This window comes from Schistocerca cancellata, chromosome 5 (assembly GCF_023864275.1).
Source record: "Schistocerca cancellata isolate TAMUIC-IGC-003103 chromosome 5, iqSchCanc2.1, whole genome shotgun sequence".
Classification (NCBI taxonomy): domain Eukaryota; kingdom Metazoa; phylum Arthropoda; class Insecta; order Orthoptera; family Acrididae; genus Schistocerca; species Schistocerca cancellata.
In genome coordinates, this window is record NC_064630.1 from 546,017,859 (window position 1) to 546,044,386 (window position 26,528).

Below are 26,528 nucleotides of genomic sequence, written 5' to 3' on the forward strand. Positions count from 1 at the left end.
TGTCATGCTATTCTGTCACACCTGCTGCCGACCTGTCTTACTGCGCTGATTCCGTACAACCGACAGCCACATCCACACCACTTCATTGCCATGATTTAAGTCAGCGTTTGAAGGACACCTGACCGCCTGCAACCAATTCTACACCATCCAAAACTCTCCGAAGTGCCCTTTAAAGGGTTGAGCTAAGTCTTAATACTAAACTCTGGTCTCGAATACCATCCTTAACAGCGCGGGGGAGTGTCTACCGACCAACCAGCACCTGCCGTCTTCACAGTCCAACGATGCTTTAACCCGAAGGTCAGCAGTCGCTTTTAACGCCAGCGTCTTACATGGAGATGGATCGAGGCGCGGCATCTATGGATGCAGGCCAATTACAGTTTGCGTTGGCGCATCGCTCTGGTCGACATTAGTGCTTTCGTCCTCGGTGTCGCACGTAGACTAGTCACTTGCGATCTTCGGCGTTAAGAGGAAAGGATAGAGGCTGTCTAACAGTTTGACGGTATGCTGCGATTCCTGCACTCGCTGCAACAACTTTCACTGTTCATCCTATGAGCTAAGCATACTATAGACTCTGAACTTTTTGTATCACCAGTATTGATATCACTTGTGCCTTTTTTGACAATTTGGACTTAAATTTACGTCGAGTAAAGGAACACAGCATTTTGTGTCTGGTCTCTTGATCAAAGTCCATATTTCTAGGTTTCCGGAAAGCTTTTGACACCGTTCCTCACAAGCGACTTCTAATCAAGCTGCGGGCCTATGGGGTATCGTCTCAGTTGTGCGACTGGATTCGTGATTTCCTGTCAGGAAGGTCGCAGTTCGTAGTTATAGACGGCAAATCGTCGAGTAAAACTGAAGTGATATCAGGTGTTCCCCAGGGAAGCGTCCTGGGACCTCTGCTGTTCCTGATCTATATAAATGACCTGGGTGACAATCTGAGCTGTTCTCTTAGGTTGTTCGCAGATGATGCTGCAATTTACCGTCTAGTAAGGTCATCCGAAGACCAGTATCAGTTGCAAAGCGATTTAGAAAAGATTGCTGTATGGTGTGGCAGGTGGCAGTTGACGCTAAATAACGAAAAGTGAGAGGTGATCCACATGAGTTCCAAAAGAAATACGCAAGGCTGTCAATTCAACTAAGTACCTGGGAGTTAAAATTACGAACAAATTCAGTTGGAAAGACCACATAGATAATATTGTGGGGAAGGCAGGCCAAAGGTTGCGTTTCATTGGCAGGACATTTAGAAGATGCAACAAGTCCACTAAAGAGACAGCTTACACTGCACTCGTTCGTCCTCTGTTAGAATATTGCTGCGTGGTGTGGGATCCTTACCAGGTGGGATTGACGGAGGACATCGAAAGGGTGCAAAATAGGGCAGCTCGTTTTGTATTATCACGTAATAGGGGAGAGAGTGTGGCAGATATGATACGCGAGTTGGGATGGAAGTCATTAAAGCAAAGACTTTTTCGTCGCGGCGAGATCTATTAACGAAATTTCAGTCACCAACTTTCTCTTCCGAATGCGAAAATATTTTGTTGAGCCCAACCTACATAGGTAGGAATGATCATCAAAATAAAATAAGAGAAATCAGAGCTCGAACAGAAAGGTTTAGGTGTTCGTTTTTCCCGCGCGCTGTTCGGGAGTGGAATGGTAGAGAGATAGTATGAATGTGGTTCGATGAATCCTCTGCCAAGCACTTAAATGTGAATTGCAGAGTAATCATGTAGATGTAGATGTAGAAGTCCATCTTTTGACCTGTAATGTTTGCCTCCTGTGTTACGTGTTCCTCTAGCACCACTGGGATGCAATATACTGGTTAATGATACGTCTCCACTTTGGTATCTGGTCACGTGAGGCTGTGAACTGTTCATGGCAGTACTGTACTCAGGGCTTGCAGCTGCGCTGTACTACGTTGCTCGCAAGGTGATCTCACTGACCTGCCGAAGGCGCTGAAGCTGTAGCGCAGGTGGCCCTCGCCGGGCCCGCCGTCGTCGCTGAGCTCGGGCTCGGCGGGCAGCAGGAAGACGACCTGGTAGTCGGGCACCGAGACGCGCGCCCCGCCGCCGAAGTACCACGCCAGCTCGTCCGCCGTCATGTGCTCGTGCAGCGCCTGACAACAGACGAGTCCCGTCTAGCCGCAGCATGGCACCAGCGTACTTCAAGCGAACATTAGTAGTACCAGAAGTACGTGTTAACGGTCAAGCGCCAAGTGAAATGTGGTTACTGCCGTCACGGGAATGCTTGCATGCCTCATCGTTACTGGTAGCCGAACCGTTGGGCTTCAGGAAAGGTAAAGACGTCAGTGAAGCAGTTCTGACGTCGAGCTTGATAACAGAAGCAACATACGAGGTGCATTCAAGTTCTAAGGCCTCCGATTTTTTTTCTAATTAGTTACTCTCCCGAAATCGATGAAACTGGCGTTACTTCTCGACGTAATCGCCCTGCAGACGTACACATTTTTCACAATGCTGACGCCATGATTCCATGGCAGCGGCGAATGCTTCTTTAGGAGTCTGTTTTGACCACTGGAAAATCGCTGAGGCAATAGCAGCATGGCTGGTGAATGTGCGGCCACGGAGAGTGTCTTTCATTGTTGGAAAAAGCCAAAAGTCACTAGGAGCCAGGTCAGGTGATTAGGGAGCATGAGGAATCACTTCAAAGTTGTTATCGCGAAGAAACTGTTGCGTAACGTTAGCTCGATGTGCGAGTGCGTTGTCTTGCTGAAACAGTACACGCGCAGCCCTTCCCGGACGTTTTTGTTGCAGTGCAGGAAGGAATTTGTTCTTCAAAACAATGTCGTAGGATGCACCTGTTACCGTAGTGCCCTTTGGAACGCAATAGGTAAGGATTACGCCCTCGCTGTCCCAGAACGTGGACACCATCATTTTTTCAGCACTGGCGGTTACCCGAAATTTTTTTGGTGGTGGTGAATCTGTGTGCTTCCATTGAGCTGACTGGCGCTTTGTTTCTGGATTGAAAAATGGAATCCACGTCTCATCCATTGTCACAACCGACAAAAAGAAAGTCCCATTCGTGCTGTCGTTGCGCGTCAACATTGGTTGGCAACATGCCACACGGGCAGCCATGTGGTCGTCTGTCAGCATTCGTGGCACCCACCTGGATGACACTTTTCGCATTTTCAGGTCGTCATGCAGAATTGTGTGCACAGAACCCACAGAAATGCCAACTCTGGAGGCGATATTTTCAACAGTCATTCGGCGATCCCCCAAAACAATTCTCTCCACTTTCTCGATCACGTCGTCAGACCGGCTTGTGCGAGTTTGTTGTCACACGATGTTCTGCCTTCATTAAACTGTCGCACCCACGAACGCACTTTCAACACATTCATAACTCCATCACCACATGTCTCCTTCAACTGTCGATGAATTTCAATTGGTTTCACACCACGCAAATTCAGAAAACGAATGATTGCACACTGTTCAAGTAAGGAAAACGTCGCCATTTTAAGTATTTAAAACAGTTCTCACTCTCGCCGCTGGCGGTAAAATTCCATCTGCCATACGGTGCTGCCATCTCTGGGACATATTGACAATGAACGCGCCCTCATTTTAAAACAATCCGCATGTTTCTATCTCTTTCCAGTCCAGAGAAAAAAAATCGGAGGCCTTAGAACTTAAATGCACCTCGTACATTCATAGAATTTGTCTACTTAGAAAAAGCATTCGACACTGTAAAACGGTACAAGGTTTTTGAAAATTCTCCATAATTCATAAGCAAAAGCTACAACATGGGTAATATAAAACACATACAAGGAACAAAAGGGAAAAATAAGAATGGAAGACCAACAACGAAATACACCAATTAGAAATGGCATAAAACAAGGATTGAGGAAAAGAGAAAAATAGACTAAAGTAAACAGGAGTAGCAGAGATTAACAATAAACTTAACATCAAAATTGGGGAAAACGAAGTAGACAAAGTTAATGAATTCCTCTAGCCTGGAAGCAAAATAACACGGGATGATGAAGCAAAAAGGATTTTGTTTGTTTTCAACTTCTTATTGGTTTAACGCGGCCCGCCACGAATTCCTCTCCTGTGCCAATCTTTTCATCCTTGAGTGGCGCTCGCAACTTTCGTACTCAATTATTTGCTGGTTCTGCTCCAGTCTCTGTCTTCCTCTACAGTTTCTACTCTCTACAGCAGTGATTCCCAACCTTTCTTAGACCATTACTCTTGATGAACGCAGTCACACATCAGCTAGTACCCCTCTCCCCCCTCCCCCAGCCGTCTGTTTTCCTTACCCCATCTCCACATTGTCACCAACCTTAGCACCTAACTAAATTCTAGAATTAACGACTTTTCTTAGCACACTTTTATTTTTAAATTTATAAAAAATTAATGATATTTACTTCGTGTGGGGGAGGAGGGGGTGTTATAATGAATGACGAAGGAATTTGTGGTGCAGCGCAAGTGCTATCCACAAGTTCTTTTCAGATAAGATAGCTAAACATCCACAGTGACGTTTGATACGTGTTACAAAACACATTTCCCCTCCATTACTCCTTTCCATTGCAGCACTTGCTTGACTTGTACACTGCAACCCCATTTAAAATCGAACAAGTTCAGATGTGTCCAGCATATTTACCATTCGTAAATCACTTGATAGCTGCACTCCTTACATTGGAACTGGCAGAAATTGGAAGACTACAGGCTGTTAATGCTTTGTCTCTCAACACTCTAATAATAATAATAATAATAATAATAATAATAATAATAATACTGTGTACAGCACTATAGTAGCCCTTTATAGGTACTAAGGTGCTGTGTTGTCAAGTAATTCATTTATCTGTTTGGAAGCGAGTAATAAACCATTTTATGGATTACTGCGGGCACTATCTACAACTTGGAGAAGACATTTTCTTGAGATATTTAACATTTGTTACGTAATGTCTCACTTTTATCATAAGTGATGTGCGGGGCAAAGCACAACATAGGAGTGTAGTGCGTGGACTATGTAAGGAACCTGTAATCTCCACCGCATTAATGCTATTAATTGATAAAAAGTAATTAGTAATAACTTACATAATCAGTATTACAGTCTTACAAAACTGTGATATTAGTAACGATATTTTGAAAATAACTTACTTTCCTGACTGAAACAAAATCGAATCGTTTAGTTTTTACCCCTCATAAAATTTCACTTTACCCGTCAGTGGGTAATTACCCCCAAGTTGGGAACCACTGCTCAACATATTCTTCTAGGACCATGGAAGTCATTCCCCCATGAGTTAACAGATGTCCTCCTTGGTCCGTCTGTCATGGGTTACTTTTCTGCCTAGGTAGCAAAATTCCTTAACTTCTTTTACCTCGTCGACAACATTTCTCGGTATTCTCATTTCTACTACTTGCCATTACTTTTGTCCTTCTTCGATTTACTCTCAGTCCATATTCTGTACTCATTAGACTGTCATTCCATTCAGCAGATCCTTTAATTCTTCCTCACTTTCACTCAAGATATCAATGATATCAGCGAATCTTACCATTGATATCCTTTTATCTTGTATTTTAATTCCACTATCGAACCTACCTTTTCCTTCAGACATTGATTCTTCGACCTTTAGAGTGAACAGTATGGGTGAAAGACTGCATCCCTGTCTTACAACCTTTTTAATCCGAGCATTCGTTCTTGATCTTACTGTGTTATTTTTACCGCTTGGTTCTCGTACGTATTGTATATTACCCGTCTTTCCCTATAGCTACCTCAGAATTTTGAACATCTTGTATTATTCCACATTATTGAACTTTTTTCCAGGACGACAAATTTTATGAACGTTTCTAGATTTTTCTTCAGTCTTGCTTCCGTTATCAACCGCAACGTTAGAACTGCCTGGTGTCTTTACCGTTCTTAATGCCAAACGGATCGCCATCTATCAAATCCTCAGTTTTCTTTTCCATTTTTCAGGATATCGTGTCAACCACTTGGGTGCCTGTGCTTTTAAGTTGACCTTGCGATAATTCTCGTTCTTGTCGGCTTTGCTATCTTCAGAATTGTGTGGATTATGTTTTCCCACTGTCCAATGATACGAGGTGCGACAATAAAATAATGAGACTGATGTGAAAAAAAATTTGCTTACCGTGTTAGTCAAGTTTAGTGTTGTCTCCTTCAAAGTAGTTCCCTTCTGATTGCACACACTTTTTCGAGCGCTTCTGCCATTGATGGTAACATTTCTGGAACTCATCTTCTGCAATATCCTCCAAGACCCTCGTCACAGCTTTTAGACATCTTGTGTTGTTTGAAAATGGTGTCCCTTGACCGTCGTTTTGTCTCTTGGAAATAAAAACAAGTCGCACGGAGCGATAGCTGGTGAATAAGGTGGCTGTGGTAGTACTGAACTTTGTTTTGTGGTTAAAAATTTCTGTACTGACAGAGTAGTATGGGATGGCGCATTATCGTGATGCAGAATCCAAGTATCAACAATGTTTGCACGGACACGAAGAACTCTTTTTATGAAGTCTTTCTAAAATTTCTTTGTAGTAATATTGGTTAACTGTCTGTCCAGGAGGCACCCACTTTTTATGAATAGTTCCCTTGGAATTAAAGAAGCACACAAGCATGCACTTCACTTTTGACTTTGACATGCGAGCTTTTTTTTGTCTGGGTGATCCCTTTGAGCACCATTGCGAACTTTGGCGTTTTGTCTCTGGATCGTACTGAAAAAACCAACTTTCATCACCAGTGATAACACGGCTCAACAATTCTGAATTGATTTCCGTTTGCTCTAACAGATCGGCTGCCACATTTTTCCGTGTTTCTCGCTGTTGTGGTGTGAGATTTTTGGGGACCATTTTTTCACAAATCTTTCTCATACCAAGATCTTCAGTTATTACTAGACCAACCGTTTCTCGATTGATGTTCAGTTCTTCTGCAGTCATTTTCACGGGTTAATATTCGATCAGATCATGCGAGTTCACGCACTCTAGCCAAGTTGACATCCGTCCGTTAGGTTGATGGTCGTCCAATAGGGTCTCCATTTTCAACATTCGTTCTGCCTACACTAAACATTTTATGCCAACGAAAAGCTTGAGCTCTTGACATAACCTCCTCTCCAAAAGCCTTCTGAAGTTGTCGTCGCGTTTTCACCCAATTTAATGCAAAAAGAAATCGCAATATTACGCAGTTCCATTTCCGTGACGAGAGACACGAACACGTGTTAACTTATTACAGCACAACTCACGAGTAAGCAGTTGCATCGATGTGCCGCTTGGACAAGAAGCAGCTTATAGAACAAGGTCAAAGATATTGTGCCTACGCAAGCCTGCAGGGTTGCCACATCTCGCAAAGAAAATCAGTCTCGTTACTTTATTGACGCACCTCGTATATCACCAGTCTCATACATTCTACACACCTACGTGATAGTTGTTTTGTTGCTACTTACCCAATGATTTTAAAAATTATGTTGAAATGTTATCTATCCCTTCTGCCTTGTTTGATCTTAAGTCTTCCAAACCTATTTTAATTCCAGTTTTAATACTGGATCCCCTATCTATTCCCTATCAATTCCTGTCTCTTCCTCTGTCACGTCGTCAGATAAGTCCTCCCCAACATAGAGAGGGACATAGAATACAGATAGCTCATGCGAAGAGGTCACTCTTGACCAAGAGAACTCAGCTAGTAAGGCAAGCAAATGACAAGGTTCTCCGCAGAATCGGCGAAGAAATGAACATGTGGTAATCTCTGACAAGAAGGGACAGTATGATAGGATATGTATTGCGACATCAGGGAGTAATTTCCATGAAATTAGAGGGAGCTGTAGAAGGTAAAATCTGTAAGGGAAGACAGAGATTGGAATACATGTAACAAATAAGTGAGGATGTAGCGTGCACTCTGTGAAGAGTTTAGTACAGAAGAGGAATTCGTGGAGGGTATCATCGAAGCAGGCAGAAGACTGATCGAGGAAACATGTAACTACGTCGAACGAGTATCTGTGGAGAGGCCAGACTAACATACGATTCCAGAAGAGAGGGAGCAGCGTTTTCAATAGTCACAGGTTGTAACAGTCTAGAAGATTAATCGGGCTTTTTCAAAGTAAGTAACATGGCTTTGCTACTTCGATACTGCTGAACAACTTAACCAAAGTGGACATTGCAGCTATTATATTTCTCGACTACATATCGCTCTACCGCATGATTTAATAATGACTGAATCTTCACAGGTAAAAAGCTCTACATAAAGTAATCTCCCATTAGGATTCCATGGAGCGACTGCGCAAAGATTAAATCTGTGTGGAATATTGTGGAACAGGAAACAGGTGAGTCGCTCTCTGCACAAGAAATTATCACTGTTGAAATGAACGAAAATGTTGCGACTGATAATTCACAAACTGACATTATTTTTAGTAATACGTTTCTAAACGTAGCACCAAAAGCAGGATTATATGGTCCAGTTGAAGAACCAAGAGAATATATTAATGTCAGTCTACAAAACTTTAAGGAGCTGTAAGTAGCATCAATATCCTTCATTGAAATTAATAGAATTATAAAAATTGTAAAAAAAATCTCGTAAGGTGATGATGCAATTTCATAAAAAAAAATTCTGAAGAGCTTTTGTAGCTTTGTATGTCATTTCTTAGTGGTGTATATATTGCTTCAATGGTACAGGACTTTTTTCCAGACAGATCTTTATAAGAAAGGTGACAAGATTGACTTAAATAACTTCTGTCCAGTTTACGTACTAACATCCTTTTCCAAAATATTATAATAAACAGTGTTCTCAAGACCAGTCTCATATTTAAGTACAAAATATTTTACTTAGACCATCACAGTTAGGATTCCAGAGGCGCTGGTCAACTTTTGATATAATCACCCACCAGATTACAAGACTTAAATAATAACGTATCACCAGTGGTTTTTTTTTATCTTACCAAGATGTTTTAGTGAGTGGATCATGTTATCCTCTTAGAAAAACTTTTGTTTTGTAGAAATGATGGCTTTACTAACAACTGGTTTCAGGCATTCATATCAGAGTGCAAAAAGGTTGTGATCAATAATTCAAACAATGTGAGAAGGAGTGGAAATAATAGTGGCTGTGGAGAAATCCCACAGGGTTCCATTTTAAGTCCATTCCTATTCCTTACGCGAATATATGTGAATCAACTTCCACGCATCAATCATTAAGCAGTATTAGTACTTTTCCCGACGATACCAGTCTTATAATAAATCTCATTTGATATAAGACAACAAAATGATTAGGTGATGACGTTCTTCAAAGATTTATGAAGTGGTTATCAGAAAAGAGGCTTCCTCTAAATTTTCATAAAACTGTAGTCATACCAACAATTGATGTAGAACATGGCCATGAGTCAGTAAACAGGGTAGAATCTCCAAATTTTTAGGTGTGCATATTGTTGGAAACTTCAACTGGAAGAAGCATACTACTAAACTGATCAAACAGGTAGGTTCAGCTACTTTTTCTCTTCATGTAATTGTTACTCTGGGAAGCAAAATGAATCAGCCTCCAAACATATGTTGTTCATTTCCAGATAACAATGTCTCGTGGAATAATTTTCTTTGATACCCTGTCTCTTAGAAAGTGAATACTGATTGCTCAAAAGCGTGCAGTAAGAATAAATGTGGCGTCCACCCACAGTCAAACTGTAGGTACCTCTTCAAGGAATTAGGCGTTTTTACTGTCCCTTCACAGTACATATACTCGCCCATAAAATTCGTTATAAATAATAAATCACAATTTGTGAAGTATAGCGATGTCTATACGTATAGCCGGCCGCGGTGACCGTGCGGTTCTAGGCGCTTCAGTCCGGAACTGCGGGACTGCTACGGTCGCAGGTTCGAATTCTGCCTCGGGCATGGATGTGTGTGATGTCCTTAGGTTATTTAGGTTTAAGTAGTTCTAAGTTCTAGGGGACTGATGACCTAAGATGTTAAGTCCCATAGTGCTCAGAGCCATTTGAACCATTTTTTTCTATATGTATAAAACTAAAAGAAACAATTCCCCTTGTTATTAGATCTGTCATTGGTTCAGAAAGGAGTTCAATATGCATCAACAAAAATGTTTGATCGTATTCCTAACATCATAAAACATATAACAGGCAGCAAAGCAAGTTGTAAGTATAATATGAAACGACTTATTCTAGACAACTCTTCCTATTTTATAGAAGAATTTTTATGTAAAAATGGCAGCCTGTAAAAAAACTCGTTTTTAAGCTCATTAATACTAGAACTAATATTATATACGTATAATATAAACTGTCCTGTTCCATATCATTCTGATGGCAAAATGATCTATGGGACACGTAATTAAATATCTAACAAATGGGGTGTTGCCAGAGGAATTAAAAACTTAAACGTTTTGTCGATGACATAATAATTCTGTTAGGAGCGGAAACTGACTCGGATGATCATATGAACAGAAAGAAAGAGCTTATAAAATGAACAAGAATAAAAGTATAAAAAAACTTCAACACCGTTTAGTATGTTGTGAGTCGGCAGACTGGTCTTTTTCCGAAGCTAATCCCTGTCCGGAAATGCCTAGATTCGGCGCTGTAAGGCGTCGTAATTTGAAGACGGTGACGTCAAGGCTTCTTGGAGCTGTGTTTGGTAGTCCACAAAATTATGAAACTCATTAGCCATCAGTGTAAAGTGGACGCACTCATTGCGTGTGCCAAACACTTTATATGATGAGCGCAACAATAAACCGGTAATTTTTCGTTTCGGGGCCCATGTTCGGTAGTTCTTGGTTTGGACACTGTAGGTTGTCAAAGTTAGAGGTAATTTCATTGTAGTTATGGAACAATACTCCACATTTCGTTCCAAAAATCCAACAAGAGTATCACACCATGAAGTAGGTTACTAATTGGTTTAACCGCTTTAACACCTAGTGCATTTGGACGGTTTAGAGACTGACGCACATTGTGAAATGTGTGTGGCTTCGTGCTCGTTGCGACTGAAACGTAGGTTAGTACGTTAAGGTCGTCGTCCAACGTCATAGGAGTAACATATACCATAGTATTCCCAGTAGGCCTACCACACACAAAATAAACACATGCAACATCTGGTGAGCGTGGAGGAGGTAGAACAGTTCCCAGGTAGAACAGTTCTCTCTCTAGCAGTCCATTGATCTAGCGTCCATGTCGTTTCACCATTTGCATAAAAATTAGTTGGAGCTTCATCATTCTGCAGCCAAATTACATGGCGAATGAGTGTTGGTACCTAATCTAGTACGGCGGAAGAATATCTCTGAGAAAAATTGGGTGTTTCATTTTTGCTATTCTTTGTTGGCATTAGATACGCCCAATGATCTTCTTCTTCTTTCTTCTTCTTCTGCATTTAAATATTTGGACATTCTTCCTGTTCCCTCTTCTCTTTTCACTGCCATCTCGTTCTGGAACTTCCTCTTGCTTGGTAAGGCATGACTTGACTTGGTATGCGGTCCACATTCATTCTTTGTAGATGATGTTTCTATAACGTTTTCCTTATTGCATCATATCAATATTATAAATATCTAGTTGATTTCTAATATCCTCGCTTCTTATATTGCCTTCCCTGGTAACATCTCTCACTTACCTGAGGTATCTCATTTCCGCTGCTTATAGTTTACTTCTGTCACGTTTTACGCAGTTCATGATTCACTTCCATACAACAATACAGTTGTAGCCACGATTTTATAAAATTTTAATTTTGTTCTGGAATGCTTTTTTTTATTCCTTATATTGACTGATATTTGTTAGTCTTATGTTCTATATCTTTGTTCATACAATAGCTTATATCGTATTCCACAGAATTATAGCTGGAGACCTGCACAAGGGGGTTTATCTATCACTATTTTTTAGGGAATGGGGTATTTCCCATTATGAGCCATAATATTAGTTTTGTTTATCTGACAGACGAAGGTTATATTCTCTTCTCACTGATTGATGTGGTTTATTCTGTAATTTTTGTTGTTCATTTTCACTTGCTTCCAAAATTCTTACGGTATCTATGTGCATGAAGATATTAACAAACTTATTTCTATTAATCTGTGCATGTGTATGTACCCCCTGTCTCTAGTTCTCGATCCAATCATCATTTATATACACATGAAATAATGTTGGTGACAGACTATAGCCTTTAAGTCCCTTACTGGTACTGATTCCTTCAGTTTTATTATAGAAAATTTTAATTATTTTTGTACCCTTGTACAAGTTTTTAAAGCTTCAGCAAGATGTGTAGGTTATCCACCTTTAGTCATTATCTCCCACAGTTTCTTTCTATTCGCACTGTCAGTGGAATGAAAGTAAATCTAATCTTATTTATAATGTAATCTAATCAAAAGCATTTTGGAAATCAATGACAACGACATATGTCTCTATATTGACATCTCTAAAATTCTTTTTGAGGTTAGCATAAAAATTTCACTGCATTCTGAATTCACTTTGTTCTTATATTAGGGGAGTGCCTCTCATGGTTTTTATAAGATTATTAATTATTTTTATAGGCTGAGATTTGGAGGTTAATTGCTCGGTAACTTCCACAATTCTTTCTTTGACCTTGTTTAGAAATTCATATCACTTCTGAAGTTTTCCAAGAACTCGGTATTTTACATCCGTTCGATTCCCGGCGGGGTCAGGGATTTTCTCTGCCTCGTGATGACTGGGTATTGTGTGCTGTCCTTAGGTTAGTTAGGTTTAAGTAGTTCGAAGTTCTAGGGGACTGATGACCATAGATGTTAAGTCCCATAGTGCTCAGAGCCATTTTTTTTTACATCCGTGCCAACATTCGTTAAATAAATATAATAATTTAAAATCACAAAAGGGACCAGCAACTGTTCAAATTTCCGTGTTAATACCATCTGGTCCACGTGATTTTCTGTTATCATACATTTTAAAACTACTTGCAGTTCTTATTTTGTGAAGAAATTCACGGTACTATTATATACTGACATGTCCTCTTCCTTTAATTCTCATCACAAATTATCCCAGGCAGTACGGTGCTATAAATACCACTGAGCAAGCTGTATTCATTGTGGATAGTTCAACCACTATTGTATGTGGCCATACTGTTCGTAATTCCTCTACAATCACTACAGGATTTTAAAACCATTTGTGCAACTACGAGAAAGTGGGTATTATATCACCATACGAGTTCCGTTTTATTGATGTGAAACATCGTCAGTGGGGGTATTCTATGTCTGTTTTTCGCTTACTTCAGGAAGAGTGGTCTGCTACCACGATTATAGGGTATTCCTTCGTTTAGCGTCACTGTTATTTGCATAACCTCAACTCTGTTTGAATCACTACACACTTCTTCATGTGAAATACTACTCGATATAGCACCACTCGTGCTATAGTATATGGTTTCTATACATGCATGTACATGGTGTTTCATAATTCCTATTGCAAGTTTCTAGAGGCTGTACAGGGTACTTGGTAGACAAATATCTGTAAAGGAACATATTTCCCTAAGTGTACCATATAGATACATAATAAGTTAGAAGATAGAACTTCTTCTGCACATAGCGGAGACAATGAAGTCCGGCCAGCGTGCTCTACAGGAGCCCATGATAGGGTCAGTGTTGTGAGTAATCGTCGTGGGGTTCTCTTCTACGTGACAAAGGATGTCATCTCCAAATTTGAGAGTGCGGGGTGCCCTTGAAGAACCACAGTTGACCCTTCCAGTTGCGATATCACCAATTGCTCGCAGCCGTTGCTGTAGTACGCAAAAAGTGGTATTTGACGTCATAATTTCAATTATCTTAGAAAATTGGCAAATGAGAGGCAAACCTACGTTTTTAGTTTTTGTAAATTCGGCGACAGCTTTTGACAATGTCTACCGGAATACATTCTTGAACATTCAGTAGACAGCAGACATAAAATACAGGGAGTGAAAGGTTATTTACAACTTGTACAGAAACCAGGCACCAGTCGAGAGGCGTGAAAGGCAAGCAGTAGTTGAGAAGGCAGTGACACAGGGTTGTAGCCTATCTCTGATGTTATTCAGTCAGTGCACTGAGCAAGCAGTAAAGGAAAACAAGTAGAAATTTGGAAAGTGAATTTAAGTTCAGGGAAAAGAAACAAAAACTTAGAGGTTTGGCGATGACATCATAATTCTGTCAGAGACAGAAAATGACTCGGAAGAACAGTTCAGGGGAACAGTTGTCTTGAAAGAGGGGCTTAAGATGAACATTAAAAAGAGCGAAACAAGGTGTAACATCATACCTTTTGTTTTATTTAATGTTATAACATTGAGTATCTTTGTCAAACCTTTGATGTCGTGATTTGATTCTATGCAAAGTAGTGTATCTGCAATTTATATTCTTTGTCCCATTTGGAGGGAACAAAACTAACTGTATATGATTGTAATTTTGTGTGAATAATTTTTTTGTAGAGATGTCAATATGTGTAAATGTTTTGTTTTATTTAATGAATTTGGTTGCTGTAAATTGCTGATCCTCACTTAAGGCTCTTAGTTATTCTGTATGTAAAAGGTGTAGTGGTTCCCCTCGGGAACGGAACTGTGTAGCGCGCGCAAATTGTGGTTGGCCTAGGTGGAAAAGGTGGAACTGATAACCAGTCGAAGACGAGCTACGAGTCGGGGACGAGTTACGAGTCCGTGCACTGCCATGTAAAAGATGCATATTGTGCTGATTCCGAGAGAGGCTTTTCCTGCTTCTTTCCAAGGCCTCGAATGGATGGATAAATAGCTGGAACTATTCTGGAATTGGTATCTGTCGTCGCCACCAAGAAATGACAGAGTCCAGCAATTCTGTCTGCGAATCCACCTACCAACATGCAGTTGCCACCACGTTGCGCAATCACTGTAACGTAATACTATAATGATGTACAGTGAAGGATCAGCTTAATGGATGTGTTATTGTGCTCAAATATAAGGTAATTTATATGTGAATTTATGTACCTGCCCTGATTTTTCTCCTCATCATAACACCTCTTAGGTTCCTCTCCGTTTGAGCTAAACTGATATCCGAGTGTCCTTACTAAAAGAAATTAAAGCCTAGAGTTTTGCTAATTAATGCCTCTTGAACTTAGTAAAAAGAAAATTAAAGTTAATGTGGCAATATAGTGAGCTATAGTAAATGTTATTTGCTCAAAATAATTTTCCTATTAAAACTGCTATTTAAAGTGCTGTTGCTAACTTCAATATTAAAAGTTCTTAAGACTGAGGCTTATAAGGCAAATGATCACATGGTTGTCTGTAGTAAATTCTAAAAGGTGAGTCAGTTTCTTGCAATTTTGTCAACATTGTGTTTCACTGTAGTAAAAGTGGGAAACTGCAGCAGTAGAAAACTATATGTTCATGATTGCTAAGTGTTTGTCTCTCTTGTGTATTAGAAGTGCATATTAATAGTATAAAAGGATTCACAGTTTGTCTATTGTATTAATGCGCGGTAACAAGTAACGGAAAGACCACTAATTAGTAAAACCATAATTTCTTTAAGCCCTGAAAGTAATAGTGTGTTTCGCTATCTACACTCCTGGAAATTGAAATAAGAACACCGTGAATTCATTGTCCCAGGAAGGGGAAACTTTATTGACACATTCCTGGGGTCAGATACATCACATGATCACACTGACAGAACCACAGGCACATAGACACAGGCAACAGAGCATGCACAATGTCGGCACTAGTACAGTGTATATCCACCTTTCGCAGCAATGCAGGCTGCTATTCTCCCATGGAGACGATCGTAGAGATGCTGGATGTAGTCCTGTGGAACGGCTTGCCATGCCATTTCCACCTGGCGCCTCAGTTGGACCAGCGTTCGTGCTGGACGTGCAGACCGCGTGAGACGACGCTTCATCCAGTCCCAAACATGCTCAATGGGGGACAGATCCGGAGATCTTGCTGGCCAGGGTAGTTGACTTACACCTTCTAGAGCACATTGGGTGGCACGGGATACATGCGGACGTGCATTGTCCTGTTGGAACAGCAAGTTCCCTTGCCGGTCTAGGAATGGTAGAACGATGGGTTCGATGACGGTTTGGATGTACCGTGCACTATTCAGTGTCCCCTCGACGATCACCAGTGGTGTACGGCCAGTGTAGGAGATCGCTCCCCACACCATGATGCCGGGTGTTGGCCCTGTGTGCCTCGGTCGTATGCAGTCCTGATTGTGGCGCTCACCTGCACGGCGCCAAACACGCATACGACCATCATTGGCACCAAGGCAGAAGCGACTCTCATCGCTGAAGACGACACGTCTCCATTCGTGCCTCCATTCACGCCTGTCGCGACACCACTGGAGGCGGGCTGCACGATGTTGGGGCGTGAGCGGAAGACGGCCTAACGGTGTGCGGGACCGTAGCCCAGCTTCATGGAGACGGTTGCGAATGGTCCTCGCCGATACCCCAGGAGCAACAGTGTCCCTAATTTGCTGGGAAGTGGCGGTGCGGTCCCCTACGGCACTGCGTAGGATCCTACGGTCTTGGCGTGCATCCGTGCGTCGCTGCGGTCCGGTCCCAGGTCGACGGGCACGTGCACCTTCCGCCGACCACTGGCGACAACATCGATGTACTGTGGAGACCTCACGCCCCACGTGTTGAGCAATTCGGCGGTACGTCCACCCGGCCTCCCGCATGCTCACTATACGCCCTCGCTCAAAGTCCGTCAACTGCACATACGGTTCACGTCCACGCTGTCGCGGCATGCTACCAGTGTTAAAGACTGCGATGGAGCTCCGTATACCACGGCAAACTGGCTGACACTGACGGCGGCGGTGCACAAATGCTGCGCAGCTAGCGCCATTCGACGGCCAACACCGCGGTTCCTGGTGTGTCCGCTGTGCCGTGCGTGCGATCATTGCTTGTACAGCCCTCTCGCAGTGTCCGGAGCAAGTATGGTGGGTCTGACACACCGGTGTCAATGTGTTCTTTTTTCCATTTCCAGGAGTGTATTATAATTTTGCAAATAGTTTTGCTGCTCCAGTCGTTAGCTTTAACCTTAAAACATATGTGTGTCAGAGTTCATTCACTCGCGTGTGGCTAAGTCTAGGTTGTGTTTGTCCATTATAGTTACTTATATCTACTTTCTTAAACGAGAACGTTAATCTTTCTCTTGCCTAATTAGGCTGGCGACCGTTTTCTTTATCAATTGAACAGTACAGATAGGCAAAATTTTGTTTGTTACTGTTCAAACATTTACGTAATTCTGACTTTCATTCCGATAAGCCATTCCCGTGAGGTACAACACGCTTAACCTAGCAAAATTCCTCTCAGAGGGTAACACCGTTCTGTTACTTTATACCATTATTAATCTAACATAATAATTCTGTTTGCAAACTGCCTCCAGTTTCGAGGTTATGGTATAGCAGTAGCAGACAGTAGTGTTATAAAGGGTAATGGAATTTCAGTCAAATTGAATGAACGATGTTTGAAAAATTAGATTAATAAATGAGTCACTAAAAGCAGTAGATGAGTTTTGCTGTTTGGTCAGCAAAATACCTGATGATGGCCGAAGTAGAGAGGATATAAAATACAGGGTGGAAATGGCAAGAAAAACGTTTCTGAAGAAGAGAAACAGGTTACAACAAAGTGCTGTGGCAAGAAGGCGCAGTTTTCAGATACGATTTAATGTTTCAAAAGGACCCAATGCGAAAACCATTCGCAAGCTCTTCGGCAAATTTCAACGGACATGCAGCGGGGTTGATGACCTAATGGGGAATTTTGATCCCAGGCAATGTGTAGTTATTTCTGTAAAAGTTACTGTGGTTTCTGAAAATATTCAGCAGACTCCAAAGGAATCCGTCCGAAGAACTGCACCAGGGAATGGTTTGAAGCGTTCCAGCACGCAGGAAATACCGAGACAGAGCCTACAGATGTTTGCATTCAAAATCCAAAGCAGTCAGGCCATACCTCTACGAGCAGTGCTAAAGAGTGTCTACTTTGCGAACCAGACCCTCACAATGATAAGTACTGAATGATTTGATGCTGGCTGCATCTGGCTCACACATGAAGCACACTTCCTCGTGAAGGAAGTAGTGAATAAACAAAATGGTGATTCTGAGGTTCCGAAAATCGCTATTTGTGTGAAGCTAAACCTCTGTATTGTCCCAAAGTTACTGTTTGGGCTGAGGTATGCAACAGAGGCATTGTTGGCACTTTTTTCATATCATAAACGATCGCTGAATGTTACTTTTTACAATTTTGTCACAGTTTGTTGCCACACAGCTAGCGTTGGAGGATCGACCACACACCCAGTGGTTCATGCAATATGGGGCCAGACCATATCGCACCGAACATGTGTTTCGGTTTCTTGATGAATACTTCGGGAACAGAAACATTGCGTTGAATTATTGAAAATTTACTGATACTTGGATGGACTAGCCTCAATATTCACGAGTAGTGGGCATTTCGGAAATATTCTGATGTGACTTCAAAGGCTACATGCAAAGGACTTGTTTAATTATGCAAGGTGATACTGTACGAGCTGAACAACGCACAGCCTCACCTGTAATAAGCTTTTTGAACTATTTCGAAATTCTGTATAACTTCAGTACAAACTTCTTACATCTTTACAATAAACACACCTTTGGTTACACTCGCCTGTCAATCGTAGTTTTCGAAATATTTAATTTTGAAACCAGGAACTCCTTCGCTGGCCATACTGACACACCTGGACATGGACCGCGATTTGTGATGGTCCCTGGACAGTAAAAAGGCGAGACATGGTCCTTAATACGGTGTGTAATTACCACGGACAGCAATGCATGCTCTAAAACGTTTTCCCATGCTGGACACGAGGTTGGTAAGGATATTTTTCGAAACAAGGCCCCGGTAGTAGACAACATTCCATTGGAACTACTGACAGCCTTGGGAGAGCCAGTCCTGACAAAACTCTACCATCTGGTGAGCAAGATGTGTGAGACGGGTGAAATGCCCAAAGACTTCAAGAAGAATATAACAGTTCCAATCCCAAAGAAAGTAGATGTTGACAAATGTGAAAATTACCGAACTATGAGTTTAATAAGTCACGGCTGAAAAACATTAACGCGAATTCTTTACAGACGAATGGAAAAACTGGTAGAAGCCGTCCTCGGGGAAGATCAGTTTGGATTCCGTAGAAATATTGGAACACGTGGGGCAATACCGACACTACGACTTATCTTAGAAGACACACTACTAGCCATTAAAATTGCTACACCACGAAGATGACGTGCTACAGACGCGAAATTTAACCGACAGGAAGAAGATGCTGTTATATGCAAATGATTAGCTTTTCAGAGCATTCACACAAGGTTGACGCCGGTGGCGACACCTACAACGTGCTACATGAGGAAAGTTTCCAACCGATTTCGCATACACAAACAGCAGTTGACCGGCGTTGCCTGCTGAAACGTTGTTGTGATGCCTCGTGTATGGAGGAGAAATGCGTACCAACACATTCCCGACTTTGCTAAAGGTCGGATTGTAGCGTATCGTGATTGCGGTTTATCGTATCGCGACATTGCTGCTCGCGTTGGTCGAGATCCAATGACTGTTAGCAGAATATGGAATCGGTGGGTTCAGGAGGGTAATACGGAACGCCGTGCTGGTTCCCAACGGCCTCGTATCACTAGCAGTCGAGATGACAGGCATCTTATCCGCATGGCTGTAACGGATCGTGCAGCCACGTCTCGATCCCTGAGTCAACAGATGGGGACGTTTGCAGGACAACAACCATCTGCACGAACAGTTCGACAGCATTTGCAGCAGCATAGACTATCAGCTCGGAGACCACGGCTGCGGTTGCCCTTGACGCTGCATCACAGGCAGGAGCGCCTGCGATGGTGTACTCAACGACGAACCTGGGTGCACGAATGGCAAAACGTCATTTTTTCGTATGAATCCAGGTTCTGTTTACAGCATCATGATGGTCACATCCGTGTTTGGCGACATCGCGGTAAACGCACATTGGAAGCGTGTATTCGTCATCGCCATACTGGCGTATCACCCGACGTGATGGTATGGGGTGCCATTGGTTACACGTCTCGGTCACCTCTTGTTCGCATTGATGGCACTTTGCACAGTGGACGTTACATTTCAGATGTGTTACGACCCGTGGCTCTACCCTTCATTCGATCCCTGCGAAACCCTACATTTCAGCAGGATAATGCACGACCGCATGTTGCAGGTCCTGTAAGGGCGTTTCTGGATACAGAAATGTTCGACTGCTGCCCTGGCCAGCACATTCTCCAGATCTCTCACCAATTTAAAACGTCTGGTCAATGGTGGCCAAGCAACTGGCTCGTCACCATACGCCAGTCACTACTCTTGATGAACTGTGGTATCGTGTTGAAGCTGCATGGGCAGCTGTACCTGTACACGCCATCCAAGCTCTGTTTGACTCAGTACCCAGGCGTATCAAGGCCGTTATTACGGCCAGAGGTGGTTGTTCTGGGTACTGATTTCTCAGGATCTATGCACCCAAACTGCGTGAAAATGTAATCACATGTCAGTTCTAGTATAATATATTTGTCGAATGAATACCCGTTTATCATCTGCATTTCTTCTTGGTGTAGCAATTTAAATGGCCAGTAGTGTACATTAAGGAAGGGCAAACCAACGTTTCTAACATTTGTAGACTTAGAGAAAGCTTTTGACAGTGTTGACTGGAATACTCTCTTTCAAATTCTGAAGGTGGCAGGGGTAAAATGCAGGGAGTGAAAGCCTACTTACAATTTGTACAGAAACCAGATGGCAGTTATAACAGTCGAGGGGCATGAAAGGGAAGCAGTGGTTGGGAAGGGGGTGAGTCAGGGTTGTAGCCTCTCTCTGATGTTATTCAATCTGTATATTGAGCAAGCAGTAAAGGAAACAAAAGAAAAATTCGGAGTAGGTATTAAAATTCATGGAGAAGAAATAAAAACTTTGAGGTTCGCCGATGACATTGTAATTCTGTCAGAGACAGGAAAGGACTTGGAAGAGCAGTTGAACGGAATGGACAGTGTCTTGAAAGGAGGATATAAGATGAACATCAACAAAAGCAAAACGAGGATAATAGAATGTAGTTGAATTAAATCTGGTAATGCTGCGGGAATTAGATTAGGAAATGAGACACTTAAAGGAGTTTTGCTATTTGGGGAGCAAAATAACTGATGATGGTGGAAGTAGAGAAGATATAAAATGCAGACTGGCAATGGCAAGGAAGCGTTTCTGAAGAAGAGAAATTTGATAACATCGAGTATAGATTTAAGTGTCAGGAAGTCGCTTCTGAAAGTATTTGTATGGAGTGTAGCCATGTATGGAAGTGAAAGATGGACGATAAATAGTTTGGACAAGAAGAGAATAGAAACTTTCTAAATGTGGTGCTACAGAAGAATGCTGAAGATTAAATGGGTAGATCACATAACTAATGAGGAAGTATTGAATAGAATTGGGGAGAAGGGGAGTTTGTGACACAACTTGACTAGAAGAAGGGATCGGTTGTTAGGACATGTTCTGGGGTATCAAGGGATCACCAATTTAGTATTGGAGGGCAGCGTGGAGGGTAAAAATCGTAGAGGGAGACCAAGAGATGAATACACTAAGCAGATTCAAAGGGATGTAGGTTGCAGTAGGAACTGGGAGATGAAAAAGCTTGCACAGGAGAGAGTAGCGTGGAGAGCTGCATCAAACCAGTCTCAAGACTGAAGACCACAACAAACAACACTTCCACAGCGCAGTTTTCAACTGCTGGATCGTCGTTGGTGCAAGTGGACGTGCGGCAAATCGTCCACTCAACGCATCCCACACCTGCTCGTTGGTATTTAAGTCGGGAAAACAGACAGGGAGTCCATTCGCCGGATATCCTCTCTTCCCAAGAGCTCCTCCAATCATTCTGTTTGATGCGGTGAACTCAACCTACTGTCACACTGTAGCCCACCCGGTTGGGCGTGCGGTCTAACGCCCGGCTTTCCGGGCAGGAAGGAGCGCCTGGTCCCTAGCACGAATCCGCCCAGCGGACTTGAGTCAAGGTCCGGTGAACCGGCCAGTCTGTGGATGGTTCTTATGCGGTTTTCCATCTGCCTCCGCGAATGTGGGCTGGTTCCCCTTATTCCGCCTAAGTTAGACTATGTCGGCGATTGCTGCGCAAACAAGTTTTCCACGTACACGTACACCACCATTGCTCTATCACGCAAACATAGGGGTTACACTCGTCTGGTGTGAGACGTTCCATGGGGGTCCACCGGGGGCCGAACCGCATAATAACCCTGGGTTCGGTGTGGGGCGGCGGAGGGGTGAAGTGGACTGCGGTAGTCGTCGTGGGGTTGTGGACGACTGCGGCTGCGGCGGGGACGGAGCCTCTCCGTCGTTTCTAGGTCCCCGGTTAACATACAATACAATACAATACAATCACACTGTACTCCTTTCCCATGCACGTCTTTTCAGGGTTGCATTCGACCCCGACATTATTTTTACGCATGACAATGCACGACCTCACCGAGCCGTATCTAGCGAAAGGGGCCAGTGAGTGCGAAATAGATTAGATAATACGGGATAAGACGTTAGAAATGCCCGACATATTCTACAGAGTAACAGGATTTCCTGATCTCTTAAGCAGACTGAATTATAATCCATGCTACAGTTTACAGAGGCGTATAGTTCTCAGGGAGGCAAAAGTGCCAGCAAATACTCTATTCTTCGCACAGTGCTGCAATTGAAATTCCTGAACGACAACTCTTAGATGCTTCTGTTAGTTTAAAGGCATTCTCAGTTACAACAGCAGTGGGCATTGGTTCATGGTGACTCAAAAAAGTAAAAACGGACAGGTGGCCCATGTTCAAGTGAAGCACAATTACTGTTAAATCCTCTTGGTGGCTGTGTTATGATATGTCGTCTCTCAAGTGAGTACAGTCTCAACATATACCACTGAGAGGAGCTAGCTTTGGTAGTATTAAGCAATAAAACTTCTGCAATAAAACATAAATGGAAAATTAAAAATAAACATAACTAGCCAATGGTTCCACATGAAAAGAGTTTTAGCATTGTGATTTTAGTCTATAATATCATGAGAATCGCAAGGAAAGACATCGATGGATAAACTGTGTTCCACAACAATTTCAATTTTCTGTTGAATATGTACACTAGAACTTAGTTGCTAAAAACCCTATAATGGTGATCAGCAATGAACATCACTTGAAGCTGTACTGCAAACATTAATGAATACATCAAATGTGACGGTATATTTGGCAGATAGAAATTTTATGAACAGTACGCTAAAATCCTCATTTTCTTCTAAATGCCTTCTTTGGAATCATGAAGACAGCGCCTGAACTTTTACAAGAATCAAAGACTTATAAGCGAACGCCTAGCGTGTATAGTTCCTACATTTATCCCGCAATTAAAATTCGTTGCTACGTGCTCATTTATGCCTAAAACTGAAGCGAATTATTGAATTCTGAATTAACGGCAAAAAGTGAAAAACGTCTTTACAGAAGCACAAGAAAATCTTGTACCAATGTTAATGCAATAGCAGGCAAATGATTATATAACACATCTAATACACAGTAAAGACGACAGCAGGAGAAACGGTAAGTAACACGCTAAAACGCGACGTGGTAGCGATTTTCAAGCTGAAAAGAAAGACAGAAAAACAGGAAACGTGTTGTTACTTCAAGTCCACATTTTGTATAAATTACGGAACATAAAACACATTTTGTATAAATTACGAAACATAAAACACTACCTAAATACCTATATGTGAGGTCAATTGTAAGTAGCTATCTAAATTTCCAACATAGCGTTGGATGCCTAATTTTTATTACAGCATAGCTCATGGCTCAACTATTGGCTTTGGCCGAATGCGTAACTGAAAGTCAAGTTATCATCCTTTTTTATCTGAATTTCGTTTCCAAAAGTCGTTATCATGTCACAATCACTTTTCAGACAGATTAACAGAAAAACATTGAAGATAACCGATAAAGTGCAGAAACATGTATGATGATGAAGTCCCATACTCCTTGGCAGAGCGTAGGGGACGGTGCGGGTCCGCTGTACTAGGCAAGGTGCTAGCGGCGTGGTTTGCCATTGCTTTCCCCCGACCGTAATGGGGATGAATGATGATGATGAAAACTACACACCAACCTACAGTCATCTCGAGGCATGTGAAAATCCCTGACCCCGCCGGGAATTGAACCCGGGACCCCTTTCGCGGGAAGCGAGAACGCTACCGCGAGACCACGAGCTGCGGACTGAAACATGTATGGCTAAATGACAAATAAACTGTGTCTTCCATAAGACGGAAATTACGTTACTGATTTTCGTTTCCAAACACGGAAAGTAAGAAGAGTTCCGATATCCAAAAGATCATTGAAGTAACACATAGACAAACTTCACTAAGTGGAAGAAGGTCAAAATAAGCGAACTCGAGTCTCGACCGTTTCTAAGAAAACAACAAAGTTTTCGACGTAAATTAGATGCCATTTAGTGCGCGGTAAGTTCAACATAATTCCTGGAATAGTGTATGGCATCGTGGCTTCTAACTTTTGCGTCCTGCGTAGGAAACCCGATTATTGTTTTATTTCATTTTTAATTCATTTTTCCATGCCCGTAGAAGCTTCCTAAACGAATGTCCCTTATCAGTTTAGGGCATATAAGGGCGTCATATAAATTGTAAAATTACAACTGGGTTTCACAATATGTACCATACATTTATTATATATATGTGTGGTGGTATTTCCAGGGGTTACAATCTTTTCAAATTCTGATATTCTTGTATTTAATTCTTATGTCAATGCATTAGTATTTTATTTTATTGTTACGTTTATTCTTTAGGAAGACGGCTGCATTCACTCGGATGATGCAGAAACATTCGAAACATACAAACTCTGAACACCACGAACATCGCTCGAAGGCAGGTTTGCAACACCGACATTTCTTCGTATGGAACTCACTTGGGGAAAAAACGCCATTAGCATTACAGAATATTTCATTCATTGGCAATAATTTCGTGTCAAACCACTCATAACGGACCATTTTGCCAAAAACTGGCGCTTGCAGTTTATGAATTAAGACACACTATAGGAATTTTCCCGAAAACAACTTCAAATAATTTTTCCGTTCATTTATTTTTTACATTCATTTAAAATTAATTCAAATGACATACACTTAGTAAACGAATGTCTGCGGTTCGTGGTCTTGCGGTAGCGTTCTCGCCTCCCGCGCACGGGGTCCCGGGTTCGATTCCCGTCGGGGTCAGGGATTTTCTCTGCCTCGAGATGACTTGGTGTTGTGTGTCTTTTCATCATCATTTCACCCTCATTCACTCGCAAGCCACCTTAGTGGCGTTAAAGAACTTGTGGAACGGCGTCCGAACCGCCCCTTGAGGGGTCTCCCGGCGACAAATGCCATACGGTCATTATTATTCATTATAGTAGACGAATAAGGACAACGTTACTTCAATATACATTGGAAAATATTGGTGCAGTAATCTTCTATGGACGAGGATAGATAAATGAAAAACAAAAATAAAAATAGTGGTCGGATTTCGAACACGGGACGTAAAAGTTTAAAGTCGCGAAGCTAGCCACTATACCACCGCTTCGGTTGGTCTGAATCCTACCTTTTAGGCGTATAAATTACCTCGAGAACTTTGATCGTTATTTTGTCAGTAATGGTAATCTAAGGATACCTCGAGACACGTGTTGCTTATTTTGAACTCTCTTCCACTGAGCGAAGTTTCTGGCAAATCGGGTTATGGCACTTGCCGTGTTCTCATGAGATTGGTTGGCTGATTTGGGTGAGGTGACCAAACAGCGAGGTCATCGGTCCCATCGGGTTAGGGAAGGGTGGGGAAGGAAATCGGCCGTGCCCATTCAGAGGAACCATCCCGGTATTTGCCTGAAGCGATTTAGGGAAATCACGGAAATCCTAAATCAGGATGGCCGGACGCGGGCTCGAACCGTTGTCCTCCTAGTGAGATGCATTCCATCCGTACAACAGCAGAACTGCGTTCCCAGGAAACCCGGACCATACTGACAACTTGCTACTCTATTAACGCAATGGTCCCTGTGTGAGATGACATGTGTAACGCGAAGTCCCTAAAACGTGTAGCTGCTACACGAACGCCACTGAAAAGAATGGTATCGGCTGATGGCGTTAGCTAAGGGCAATTCTTACCTCGACAACAGGTGTGAACGAAGCATCCGTGGTGACGCCGGCGGCTGCCAGCAACAGAAGAGGCAGCAGCAGCAATCGCCTGCAGGCGGGCATGGTGCAAAATGCGAGCCTCGGCCCGGCCCCCAGCTATATAGCCGTCATTACCTTGACAGTGGGGCGGCAGCGCTGGCGGTGGTGAGCTATCGTTACAGTGCAGCACCGCAGCTCGCCGAACACCTGCCGGGGCAACGACCTGCGGTGGTCGCACATACGGCGCGGCACCTCAGGAGACCACCGTCATCACTGCGGCCTGCTCTCGTCACGCCTATGTGGCTGAGGTCGCAAACACCGGCCCCTTACACTAGTAGTAGGCAAATACACTGCAGGCCATTGCAACTGTAATAGAGATAGCCGTAATTACCGAAACAACCGATAACTGTTTAAGCGGACGGTTAAAACCGGTCAAAATAACCGGTTTGTGAAATAACCGATTTTAGGTTATTTA

General features: G+C 42.5%; 1 protein-coding gene across 1 annotated transcript in view; it reads right to left on the reverse strand.

Moving 5' to 3' along the window:
- LOC126188671 (A disintegrin and metalloproteinase with thrombospondin motifs adt-2-like) overlaps positions 1-26,137 on the reverse strand; it is a 204,890-nt gene extending 178,753 nt beyond the window's left edge. Inside the window, exons 1-2 of the mRNA XM_049930276.1 lie at positions 26,045-26,137; positions 1,938-2,110 (exon numbers count right to left, since the gene is read on the reverse strand). Coding sequence (XP_049786233.1) covers positions 1,938-2,110; positions 26,045-26,137 — 266 coding nt within the window. The remainder of the gene's footprint in view (positions 1-1,937; positions 2,111-26,044) is intronic.
- Between the last annotated feature and the right edge of the window lie 391 nt (positions 26,138-26,528).